Source organism: Rattus norvegicus, chromosome 15 (genome assembly GCF_021556685.1).
Source record: "Rattus norvegicus strain SHRSP/BbbUtx chromosome 15, alternate assembly SHRSP_T2T, whole genome shotgun sequence".
Lineage (NCBI taxonomy): Eukaryota > Metazoa > Chordata > Mammalia > Rodentia > Muridae > Rattus > Rattus norvegicus.
Genome location: NC_141548.1, coordinates 23,132,144 through 23,145,608, shown reverse-complemented (window position 1 = coordinate 23,145,608; position 13,465 = coordinate 23,132,144). Strand labels below are relative to the sequence as shown.

The window sequence follows — 13,465 nt, the reverse complement described above, 5'->3', positions numbered from 1 at the left end:
TACTTAATAGGAACTGCTTACCACCTACCGGTGCCTAATTACAGCGTAACTCAATAATCACTATTATCATACATGTGTCAGGTGAGCTTTACTATGCGTTTTATTTGATGACAACATGCTTCCTAGCTCATGTACTGTATCTAGCTTGCTTACCTGCTTCCGTCTTCAAAAATGTAAAGGCAATATTGTTCACCAGCAAGGCCTTCAACTGCCTCCATCAGAAGTGAAGTTTGCCTGTGTGAACAACCACAAAATACCAATCACTAGTGATGTCGTCTGACTAAAAGAGTATCTAGCCCTAGACCTCTCATTATTCCTAGCCCTTGCAGAATATTAAAAAAGAGGTGACCCTGGTTTATTATGGGCAGGAGCTCCCACAATGTACTTTGCCTTACACCCCTTCATACGAATTACCTGACAACCCTCCCCCTTCTCTCCTCACATCCTCGGAGAACTAAGCCAGTCTCCCTCCTCGCAGAAAGGTGCCCCCTTAGTTCTCATGTGAGTTAAATTCATTGCCAGGGGCCTTCGAAATATCTTTGCGTGCATGAGTCTTTATCCAGAGTCACTAATTGTCTATAATAGCATCATTGTCCCAAATGTCCTTCCCCATCGACTCTCTCTGCTCGATTTACGTCTATAGCCACCAAGCCTGGTTGGTCCCTTCTCACTGGAAGTCTGTGGGGTGTACCTCTTCCTCTCAGTTTCCCAACCAGGATACTTATATCAGTGAAGATCCAGTAAATAGACAACTGCTGACCAAATACTGAAGAACAGAGGAGGAGAATTAAGATATCCCAGAGGTAAGAATTCCAAGAGCATCTACCATTCCTATGGCTTCTGAAATAGAGAGAAGATGGGAGAATGACTGAAACTTAGGACTAAAATCTTCACAGAGCCGAGGAACAAAGAGCTGTGAGCAAAAGAACCTCTCAGCTGTGCAGTCTCTTCAGAGATGGGGTGTGAGGAAGAGCTATTTTGAATGTTAGGAAAACAAGCAGCTGGACTCACTGGTTGCTCCCAGAATCAAGTCCCACTGACGGGTTGTACAAGGAAGTAGGCTGCCTCACAGAGCAGGAAGCAAATAGGAAACAGGAAACAGAGTATCTTTAGCATCTGTCCCCTGACGGCAAAACCTAAGTTGTGGGGCAGGGATGAGCAACATTGATCCTGAGCTCTCACTCAGTGTTACTCAGGGACCATCAGAGAGTAAGCTTTCTCCTGAATGATAAGAAGTGACACGTGGTGACATCGTGATCGACGTTCACTTCCTTTCATCCTGATTCACAGTTTCTTAATTTCTCCTGGCTTAGGTCCAGATGCCAAACCCTAGCACGTCTCTTTCTTCAGGCTCCCATCTTCCAACCCCACACCAGATATCCTTCTTGAATCAATTTGTCTCCTGACTATTATATCTTATTATATTCAACATAAATTATACCCTATGACCCTATAACCTCCGACTTCCTCCCAGTACCGTTTCCAGGGATCCTCGGCATTATCTTGTCAGTGGAGTGAGTTTCAAGGTCTCCAGCAGCCAAAACTTTCTGTAGCGATTTACAGAGCTCTCTCGGTGCATGGAGCTCAGGCAAAGACTCACTGTGGAGTTTTCTCTTCCAACGCCAGGGAAAACCGTCTCTTCCTTAGGAAGGAAGTCCTCCTAAGAGCAGGAAACACTGAGCTGAACGCCAATGAAAAAGAAGATGTGGACTCAGTCCTTAGGAGGAGCCTGAGTGTTCCGCACTCACTAATGGAGCCGGACCAGAAAACGGCCAACATTTGTCCCTGTCACGGCGACTCCCAGGGGACACCAAGGAGTAAAAGACGCTCTGACTCCCATGGCTTTCCTCACAGACACTGGGTTGCGTGTCATTTCCATTTTTATTTCTGACCAAGATAGGGAGGAATCACCTTATTCCCAGTACCATGCTTACCAAGAAGCCATGTCTTCTCACTTACAGTGGTGTGAATGAGAAAGCAGAAAATAAAATCACAAACTCGAGTGTATTTATTCCTTACTCAGAGGGAATCCTAAATCCAAGATGCCAACTTTCACACTGAAACTGGGACGTCTTTAAAGCCTGATAGGACATTAGAATATTTTAAGGAACGATGTAAGTGCGGCGTTTCTGTCAGGGTTGCTGCTCTGGTTTATTCATAGTTGCACGCAGTCATGCGTTTTCTACATGCTTACACCGAACTGAGTTTATTCTGTCATAGAACTCCTGCATCCAGGAGCAGCCATAGCTGAGAATCCAAGGAAATGGTACAGCTGACAGCCTCTTTCAGCCATCATGCAAGTGTATAAAAACTCAGCTCATATGCATTGTCACTATTTTGGATTCATGTTTAAAAAAATTATAACAAGCCAGGTGTGTGTGGCGGTGTGCTCTATTAATCTCAGCACTCGGGAACCACAGGCAAGTGGATCTCTGGGATTTCAAGGTCAGCCTGGTCTACATAGTGAGTTCCAGGATGGCCAGAGCTACATAGAGAGACTCTGTTACAAAACAACAAAACAAAATAAACATAAAAAGACAAGAACAATGAATAAGTAAAATCGTAGCAAGAGTTGGACTGTAAATCTTCTGTAGGCTTTCTAATTTGCAGCGGCAGTGTACCATTAAACAAGCTTCTTCATATTTGTGTCCGTTCAGTTCTCGGTAACATAACCCTCAAGAAAATTCCACAAGGAAAACACATTACTTCCAGGAAAGTATATCTCTCAGGGTCCAAGAGATTGCTTGTTAAGACTCTTGGTTCCCAAGTGTAGCATGTCATACAGGTGAAGGCAGGTACAAGATAGAACGAGGCCTGTCATTGGACAAGAAGGAAGGATGGGCGGGAGAAAACTTTTAGAGAGAGGAGACTGGAGGGAGGTGGAGAAGCAGCGGAGAGAACATGGAGGCTGACGTTAAGATTCCTCTCTACACATTTACAGGTTGTTATGAATGTCCTTAAGGGATGGATGTGTACAGGGCTTTGTATGGCTAGGTGGGCAATTATATCTTATCAATTGGATCAGATGTTATTGTGTTGTGTGTTCTTTCATGTGGCGAATTAAGTTCAAGAGAGTATGTGGCAGCCAGAGACACTAGGCCCGCTACAGAATTGAGATGTATATTTCTGGCATGGTGGCAACCTGCCTTGGGAACTAGATGGGTAGAGAGATTGTTACCAGGCTCAGAGAGAAGCCATCAGCAGTGTGATATGGGATAGAGCAAAGCGGGTGAGACACTTTGCTGATTGAGATGAAGATACCTAGCAGATATCTTAGGGCACTGTGGTGCCGGACCTAGTGTGGGGGGAAAAGACAGCATTTTATTTTTTATAATTTTACAGCAACACCCAAGCGAAGGCTTCTACTTGACTAAGAATATCTTGTTTTTATCTAAATCATCTAACCTCCCTCTGGCTCCTTTAATCGGTCACCCAAGCGTATGAAAGGACCAGGGTCATCCCCGCCAACTCAGGTTCTGCTAACATTACTGTCTAGAAGTAGCTGACAGGTCCTCCGAGGAGATGCTGTGTAGGCTTCCTCCAGGGTCACAATCATCACCACTGAACTACTTACTGTAGTGTTTTTATAAACAGTCTAGAGGAATAGGCACCAAGCTGGAGAGGGGCTGCTTTGAGAAGAGGGTTTGCAGGGAAGAGACCGTAGGGCATTTTCCCTGTGCAGTCTATGCCACCCTGAACCATGTAGGTTTTACTGCAAGCTCGATGTGCACATGCTCACAGATTAAAACAAACAAACAACACAAGCTTACTGTCTTTGAGTTCCATAGGTTAGCAGTCCAGTACAGGTCTTTGTGGACTTAAAAGCTGGCACTGGTGGAGCCAAGTTTCCCTTGGAAATGGGAAGGAAGAAGAGTGTTGCCTACCATGGCAGCCTTCTCTAGCTACTAGCAGCCAGAACTGGAGCATCCTCCGGTCTCTCACACATTGCTGAACTTTCTCTTCCCAACTACTTATCCAGCTTTAAGATTGCCCTGCCCACAATAATCTAACGGACTCCCTAGGCCGATTGATTGGTCATTTTAATTTTCATATTTCACAGGTCTGGGGACTAGAGTATGAATGTATTTGAGGGGCTAATACTCTTAATGGTGTCTTGAAAATAATTATCATATTTAAGGCATTGCTGGTAACTCCAACCTAAATTATCTTATAGAAGGAAGACCGTTAAATTATGAAAATATGACCCAAAGTATGAAATTATGCACCATTTAAATTTTAAAATTTGCAATTTTTTAAGATTTAAATTATGTGTGTGTATGTTTGTATGTATGTATATATGTATGTAATATGTGCTTGTTGGTGCTTTTGGAAAACAAAAAAGGGCCTTAGATCTCTTAGAGCAGGAGATACAGGCAATGTGGATCACCTGGTATGGGTGTTGGGACAGGAACTAAGAACTTTCTGGAAGAACAGCAAATGTTCTTAACTGCTAAGCCATCTCTACAGCCCAACATTTGCAACTTCTAAGAGAAAACTTTGTCAGAGATCCCAAATTAAAAGTGATTAAAATGGACATCAGAAACAGTCCGGTAAAATACCATGAACTTCATTAACTCTTCTCAGAAATGCACTAAAGTTAACTACTTGCCCAAGAGAAGAAAATTAACTTAAATAGATTGACTTGCTTGATGGCCGGCTGTTCCTTACTTAATTACAAATATCAAAGGATGTCCCTTTGCGTCAATTTAAAAGAGGACTTGTTGTGCTTCATACTTTGTGTTTGAGTGTGTCTGCAGCTAAAACTTGTTGGAGGCTGTGCGAGGCAGTCCGCCGTGTACATTTTGGCACACACACAGCTGAACATTTGAACAGAGCAGAGATCAATGGGAAGCCCATTATCCTTGGGTTTGGCAAAGTGTTTAAGCCTGTTTGGGTTTAAGTATCCAAGATGATGAAATGTTAGCCGGTCTGAGACGACTTCAGCCTTTTTTTTTTTTTCAGGTGCAATTTCAACAGCTGTATAAAGGATTTGTGCAGGTTTGGATGAATTCAAACACAGGTGTAAAAGATAAAGGGCGAGTGGAACGAATGTTCTGTGGTCATCTTTTCATGCTTGGCTGTCTCGCTTTGTGTCGTTTGGTTCCCGTGCCCGTGAAGGCAACATCTATCTTATGACTCACCCCAAAGCACCACGTTATTTTAATTTATTGGTGATAAAGAGTAACATTTTTAACAAAATTGTGTCTGGTTCTTTTCTCTGTACTAGGCTCTCTTTTCCTGAAGTTTCATCCATCTTTTCTCCACCACCTTCAAGTAGATTCCTCCCCCTTCCCTTAGTCTCTATGACCTATGGATGTATTTAGCAGCTCTTACAACCGTGCCTCAAAATGATACAGCAGAATACGTTATATAATCTTCACGCCACATTCTAACTCAAAGGCTCAGTATTCTCTGCCGGACGTAGAAGGCTAGGTCTGGAAAGAGGCAGGAAACCATCTGTCCCGTTCCATGTCTCTCTAAACGTAAAGCTTTAGTGGCTGACGTTAGGCAAAATATAATCGGGTGCCTGAAATTTAAGCTTTGAAGTTTTATACTCCAAGAAAAATTTTAATGTTTAAAGGGGTCTTCTCTGGACTAGCAAGGTGACTCGATAGGTAGAGGTGTCATCGTGTATTCCTGGGACCCAAGGGGGCAGGAATGAACCTATTCCTGAGAATTGTCCTCTGATCTGCGCACGCACACACACACACACACACACACACACACACACACACACACACTAGATAGAGAGAGATGGATAGATAGATAGATAGATAGATAGATAGATAGATAGATAGATACAGACAGACAGACAGACAGACAGAGGAATGGATAGATAGGGATAGATAGATAGACAGACAGATAGGGATAGATAGATAAATAGATAGATAGATAGATATAGACAGACAGACAGAGGAATGGATAGATAGGGATGGATAGATAGATAGACAGATAGACAGACAGACAGATAGGGATAGATAGATACATAGATAGATAGATAGATAGATAGATAGATAGATAGATAGATAGATAGAGACAGACAGACAGACAGACAGACAGAGGAATGGATAGGTAGGGATAGATAGATAGATAGATAGATAGATAGATAGATAGACAGACAGGGATAGATAGATAGATAGATAGATAGATAGATAGATAGATAGATAGATAGACAGACAGACAGACAGGGATAGATAGATAGATAGATAGATAGATAGATAGATAGATAGATAGATAGATAGACAGACAGACAGGGATAGATAGATGATAGACAGACAGACAGACAGTCAGGCTTTTATGTTATTCATGTTATTCATGAACTCAGAATGAACCAATGTGATTAACCATCTCTCTCCCAGTTTTTCTAAAGCAACGCTTACACCCCGAGACAACTATGGTCTCATCATTGTAGTACACAAAAGCCATCCCACAAGGCTCACAACCATCCAGATAGACACCCAGCACACAGGATCAGGGTCTCAGTAGGAGGGATACGGAAATATAATCACTGTGGCTGTCTAAGTTTGTTCTAAAGCTCAAATATGTCCCGGTAGCTTCAAACTCTTCTGAAATCCTCGGAAGTTCTTTGGGGTCTTGGCTTAGAAATGAACAGTGACGGGGTTAGGGATTTAGCTCAGTGGTAGAGCGCTTGCCTAGGAAGCGCAAGGCCCTGGGTTCGGTCCCCAGCTCCGAAAAAAAAGAAGAAGAAAAAAAAGAGAGAGAGGAGAAATGAACAGTGACACAGGACAGGGAACACTTGGGGTAGCCGCGTGTCTACTTTTGGAAGCGGCAATTCTACACAGGAGTCGGGATCCTGGATTCTAACTTAAGTCACCAGTTACACAATTCCAGAAAAAGTCCTAACTCCCAGGCCTCTCCTCCTTTTGTACAGAAGCATGAACAATAAGTTCCGTCCACTTTACCTCCAAAGCAACTGTGAGGATCAAATAACTGTTCGAAACACTTCTGAAAAAAATGTTGAGCATTAGAGAAGACAGCCCTGTCAGTGTTGTGTTAGAGAAGACAGCCCTGTCAGTGTTGTGTTATTAACTAAGGGCACAAAAGGATGCAAGATTTTTCTTTTCTCGTGAAGTCGTGTTTGAGATCTCACTGTTTTAAAGAGAGAGGGTCTAATTCCTTGGGAAGAGTCTACAATATTAAAGAATGAATCATTCTTTCTAAATTGACTTACTGACTTTGCTTTATAACCATCCAAACTTTGGTATAAATGGGGATCTCAGATGGTAAACTTGAAGACATTCCATAAGGATTCCTTTCCGTCGGTTTGTAAAAACAAGAAAAATCCCGAAGAAAAGAAACCACAAGCATTGCAGTAGTAATACAGAGTGTTAGAAACTTTTCTAAGCTTTTGAAAGTTCTCAACTGTGAGCTATTATAAAACATTCATCTTATCTAACTTCTGAACTGAGCTCTCTGTCCAACTGTACTAAATTTTGAATGACCAATAGGCACACCAGTCTTTTAACCTCTTCCATAACATCACAGATTTCTGAAGACAAAACATTTACAATTAATTTGTGATTTTGTTAATTTTTTTTCACAACTAGAGCTGAAAAGGACTTCTTTGCCTTTGTTCCTGGGTGAGAAACCTGAAATGTAGTCTGTACAAAGAACTCAGCAAGACGTTGCAAGATCTAGAGGCCACCAACCCCAGTTCATCCTGGAGAACTCCCAGGCTGTCCTAGCTGCACGCTTCAGACGTAGTCCACTTTCCCATAATATGCAGCCAACAATGGATGGATCTGTGTTAAAGAAAAAGCAATAAAGACTAAAGATGTGGATGGCTCAGTGATAACATTTACTGTGCAAATATGAGGACCAGAGTTCGAATCCCCCAACATCCACAGAAAACCCAGGTAGGCACAGAGAGCTGATTGCAATGCCAGTGTTGGGGAGGTAAAGATAGGAGATTCCCTGGGGCAAACTAGCTAATTAGACTAGCTGAATTGGCAAGCTCTGGGTTCAAGAGCCTGCCTCAGAGTGGAAAGTGACTCAGAAAGACACCTGACTCTCATCCACCTCTGATTATCATATCCACACGTGCCTTTGTTCCTGCACACATATGCACATGCAGCGATATGTATGCAAACATGCATGCACGAATGTCTGCATCTCATTCATGTATATACACAAGTAGAGAAAGAAACAAACAGCTGGGCACTGCATTGAAGAATGTGCTAGAATCTGAGCCCTTATCTCATACCCACTGAAGCTATTGCCTTCTAACAGTCATCTTTTAATATTAAGTCTCACACTTTGCTCTCACTCCGGGTCTGACCAGCTTAGCATCATCTTCCAGATAGGCCTTTGTAGACACTTCAATTGCATCACTCTCAAAATCTCCAATTTTGCAAGCATTTCTTTGTATGGTCCCGCCTTCTGACTCCAAAACGTAAACTCTATGAAATGAGGGACCCTGCTGTATGGCTTACTCATCAGTGCATAGGATATGCCCTGATACTGAGAACATATTCAGTAAATCCATGCGAACAAAAATCAAATGCAGACTCATGACTACCATCGCTGCCTCTATGCGCCATCAACCATTTCTCATGGATTTATAGCACCATGTGTTTAACGCCTAACGAGACTCATCCTACTTCTTGGATTACCTAGGTTGACCACTTGCTTTCTTCTGTATTCGAGGAGAAAAGCCCTCGCTGGTTCTTGGATATGGGTTATCTCTTCCAACTGAGAATTGTTCAAATTGTATCAATTTTTCCAGTTTTGGAGAAATCAAAATGTTTCTAGCTTTTCCCACCCTCTTCTTCCCAAGCTGGACTGTGCCCAGACCCTCCGATGTCTGCTTGCCCGGAAGTCCTTCCTCAAAGTGTTCTTTAAAAACCCTCAAGAATGCTCTAGTTCTTTTTAACATAAAAGTTATCTTTAAAATAATACACGATGGATGGCAGCGTTGGGGTTAGGGGTGGGGGATGAGGGTGCAGTAGGAATGCAGTGTGGATGAGCGCACTGCAGCAAATAGAGAAGACTGAAGCCTCTTGCTTGCTGGCTTGCTTGCCTGGCTTGTCCAGATGTGGTTAAAGCAGTCACTGTTTAACCTCTTTCTACGGGACTGATTTGTCCAAATGGACCACACAAGCTAGGTATTCTTCACAAGGAACTAAGAGTTTTCTGTAACAATGTAACAATAAACTTCGTCTTGTTGATAATGATCATTGCCGTACTGTGCAGAGGAGAAACCACTGGGGAAAGGAAGAGGATCTCTGTCCCCTGCTGAGTGAATTAGGATCTAGCACTAGGAAGCCCGTTGCTGACTACATGCAATGTCAAACCTGAGCCCACTGAGGCTGCAAGAGGGGATGAAGTTCCACAAGCACCTTTCCTTTTGAAGTGGCCCCAAACCTTAAAGTCTGCGTTTCATTTGGAAAAATCTTCTGCTAAAACCACTTCCCATATGCAGCCCATCTGGAGAACTATAATCTAGTCTCGCCTGCAGCAAACTGGCAGGAACGACGCTAGCCTTTCATCTCAGATCCCCAAGCAATAGACAAACATTAATTAATGCCCCCACACCTGGGATGTAGGGAAGTATTATTATCTGTGGCTCACAGATGAGGAGATCCAGACACCAAGAGGTTAAATGACTTGCCTTAGGCTACAGAGCTAGCTAACAACTGCAAGACTTTCCACTGACAGTGGGCTCTCCAAGCCAGCTGGAGCTCTGAGAAACTTTGAGACCATCCTCTACGAAATAAACCATTGCTAAGGTAGACTGCGGTCAACTTACTTGCCTCTCTTGTTGTTTGGATCTCAAGACACAACATAAATGAACTCAGCCCCCCAATCTTAAAGAAACACGCCAAACTGGCTCAGGAGGTAAGTTGGTTTCCTTGTAAGCAAGAAGACTTGACTTCAGGCCCTATCTCCCACATGAAAGTGTGCTGTCGGGTGTGAGTCTGTAAAGCCAGTGATGCAGGAATAGAGAGCAGTGGGTCCTAGCAAGCCACTGGCTAACCAGTACCTTAGCCAAATCAACGTGTTCAATGAAAAACCCTGCCTGAAAAGTTAGGTGAAGGCCCCCAGTCTGGCAGGCATTTCCTGAGAAGCTTCAGGCCCATCCAGCCAGAAAGGCAAGTCACTTAACTGCAGATCTTCCCTCCTTCCTTTCTTTCCCCTTCCTCCCCTGCTTCCCCTCCTTCCCTCTGTCCCCTTCTTCTCCCTCCTTCCCACACCCTCAGGCCATCCCTCCTACTCAGCTCCCAATACCTAGGAATAGCTTTTGTATTGTACCTCCAGTGGCTACATCTGTCAGGATCCCAGGAAAACTCCATACCAAGCAACACACAGCCATAACTCTCTCCTAAGAATCAGAAAGGGCAAAAGAAACCAAGGAACAAAACACCCAACCAACAAACACCAGACCAGATGTCAGCACCTAGACTTACAATCTTCCCAAACCCAGGTGCATAGATGTCAGTGTAAAAACACAGTCAATAACATCCAAATGTCTCCACTAGACCCTAGCAATCCTGTCATAGTACGCCCTGAGAATTCTAAAGCACAAGAAAAAGATCTTAAAATAGCCTTTATGAAGATGATGGAGATCCTCAAAGAGGAAACTAATAAAGCCCTTAAAGAAATCTATGAAAATGCAAACAGTGAAAGGAAACAAATAAAACAGTTCAAGACCTGAAAGCAGAAACAGATTCAATTTTTAAAAAAAGTCCAAACTCAGGGAAACCTGGAAAGGAAAAATGTAAGAGCTGGAAGAGAAACCTCAGAGTCAAGTCTCACCAATAGAACATGAGAGATGGAAAAGAGAATCTCAGACCTACCTGAGAAGAATTGGATACCTCTGTCAAAGAAAATGTTAAATCTAAAAAAAGAAAAAAATTCTAGTGCAAAATATTCAGGAAATCTGGAACACTGAAAAGACCAAGTCTACAAGTTTATAAAAATAAAGGAAGGAGAAGAAATGCAGGCCAAAGGCACAAAAAATACTTTCAACAAAATCAGAAAAGACAATTTCCATGATCTAAAGAAGGGATGCCTCTTAAGAATCATATAGAACACCAAATGCATCGGGCCAGAAAAGAAATTCCTCTCAGCAAATAATCACAAAAGCACTAAAGATAGAGAGCAACAACAAAACAAAATGAACGAAACAACAACAACATCAACAACAGCAGCAACAGACTATCAAAAACTGTGAGAGAAAAGGACCAAGTAACGTATAAAGGCAGATCTACTAGAATAACACCTGACTTCTCAATGGAGACTCTAAAATCCAGAAGGGTCTAGGCAGATTTTCTACAGACTCCAAAAGACCACTGCTGCCAGGTCAGACTGCTATACCCAGGACACTTTCAATCTCTGAAGAAAATATGATATTCCATCATAAAGCCCAAATACAAATCCAGTTCTACAAAAGACACTGCTAAAAAAACCCTCCAGTTTAAAGAGATTAACCACACCAAGAGAATACAAGGAATGAATAATCCCAGAGCAGCAAATCAAAGTGCACACACACACACACACACACACACACACACAAACACACACACATGCCCGCATATACACACATGCATGTGCATGTGCACATGTGCACACACACCATCACAACAACAAAACAACAAGAATAAACAAACACTGCTCACTGATAACTCTCAACACCAATGGTCTCGATTCTCCAACAAAAAGACACAGACTAACAGAATGGATGCAAAACAGAACCCATCCTTCTGCTGCAGCCAAGAAACATGACTTAACATCAAGGATACACATTACCTTGGGACAAAAAAAATAAAATAAAATAATAAAATAAAGACTGGAAAGATGGCTCAGTGGTTAAGAGCACTGGCTGCTCCTCCAGAGGTTTTTGAGTTTAATTTTCAGCAACCAAATGGTGGCTCACAACCATCTGTAATTGGATACAACGCCCTCTTCTGGTGTGTCTGAAGACAGCTACAGTGTACTCATATAAATAAATAAAATAAATAAATCTTAAACTAAAAATAGAAAATATATTCCAAGCAAATGGACATAAGAATCTGATATAGCCATTTAAATATCTTACAAAATAGGCTTCAAACTAAAACTAATAGGAAGAGAGACTGACTAGAGACTAGGGACACTAAATATTCACCAAAGGAAAAATCCACCAAAAGGACATTTTAATTTTTAACATCTATGTGCCAAACAAAAGGGTCTCCAAATTCACAAATGAAACGGTGTTGCACCTAACATCACTTACTGGCCTTCACACACTGAGAGTGGGAAACCTCAATATGCCAATCTCACCAACAGATAGGTCATCCAGACAAAAACTAAAGCAAGAAATGCTGGAGCTGACTGGCATTATAAACCAAATCAACATACTTGGACACAAACAAAAGAAAATTGATATGATACCCTGGCTCCTATCTGACCATTATGCATTAAAACTGGATAACAACAACAACAGAAATCTTATGAACACCTAGAAACTGAAACTCACTGCCAAGTAAGACATAGATAGATAGATAGATAGATAGATAGATAGATAGATAGATAGACAGACAGACAGACAGACAGACAGACAGATATCAAGACAGAAATGGAAGACTTCTACAATGGAAAGAAAATTAATACACAACATGCCCAAACTTATGGGACACAATGAAGGTGTTTTTAAGAGGCAAGTTCATAGCGCTAAGTGCCTACATGAAAAAAACTGGAAATATAATATACTGTACCTTAACAGCACACCCAAAGACTCGAAACCAAAAAGAGTATCACATCCAAAAGGAGTAGATGGCAGGAAATAATCAAACTAGGGGCTGAAAACAATAAACTAGAAACAAAAAACAACAATACAAAAATATCATGAAACAAAGAGTTGGTCCTATGAGAAAATCAGTTAGATTAATAAGCCCTTATACAAATAAAAAGACAGAGAATATGAAAATTAGTAAAAATAGAAAGAAAAGGGAGGGCACAACAACAGACACTGATGAAATCTAGAGAATCAAAAGAACACTCTTATAAACCTTCCGCCAAATGGAAAAGTGTAAAAGAAATAGATAGTTTCTCAATATATACCACTTAACAGAGTTAAATCAGGATCACATAAGCAATTTAAACAGACCTATAACCCTTAATGAAATAGAAGTAATAGTTTAAAGTCTCCCAATCATAAAAATCCCAGGGTCAGCTGCTTTTAGCACAGAATTCTACCAGACTTTCAAAACAGAGTTAATGCCAATACTCTTCAGATTATTCAACAAAACAGAAACAGAAAAAACACTACCTAATTCATTTTCTGAGGACACAGTTATCCTGATACCCAAACCACACAAAGACCCAACATAGAAAGAGAATTACAAATTCCCCTTATGAACATAGATGCAAATTTTCACAATAAAATACTCATAAATGGAATTGAAGAACACATCAAATATATCATCCACCATAATCAGGTAGGCTTCATCCCAGAGATACAGGA

General features: G+C 41.6%; 1 protein-coding gene across 30 annotated transcripts in view; it reads right to left on the bottom strand.

Annotated features, from left to right (window-relative positions):
* LOC120096947 (uncharacterized) overlaps positions 1–13,465 on the bottom strand; it is a 101,313-nt gene that overhangs the window by 15,013 nt on the left and 72,835 nt on the right. For 26 of the 30 annotated variants that reach the window (XR_015638272.1, XR_015638265.1, XR_015638276.1 and 23 more), the window contains one exon: positions 154–234. Coding sequence is in view for 3 of the 30 variants with exons in the window: in XM_087586848.1 (XP_087442974.1) it covers positions 154–234 (81 nt within the window). In the remaining 27 variants the exon portion in view is untranslated. Of the gene's footprint in view, positions 1–153; positions 235–1,477; positions 1,661–13,465 lie in introns of all 30 variants that reach the window. The other 4 variants (XR_015638268.1, XR_015638269.1, XR_015638270.1 and 1 more) reach the window with 1 other exon arrangement.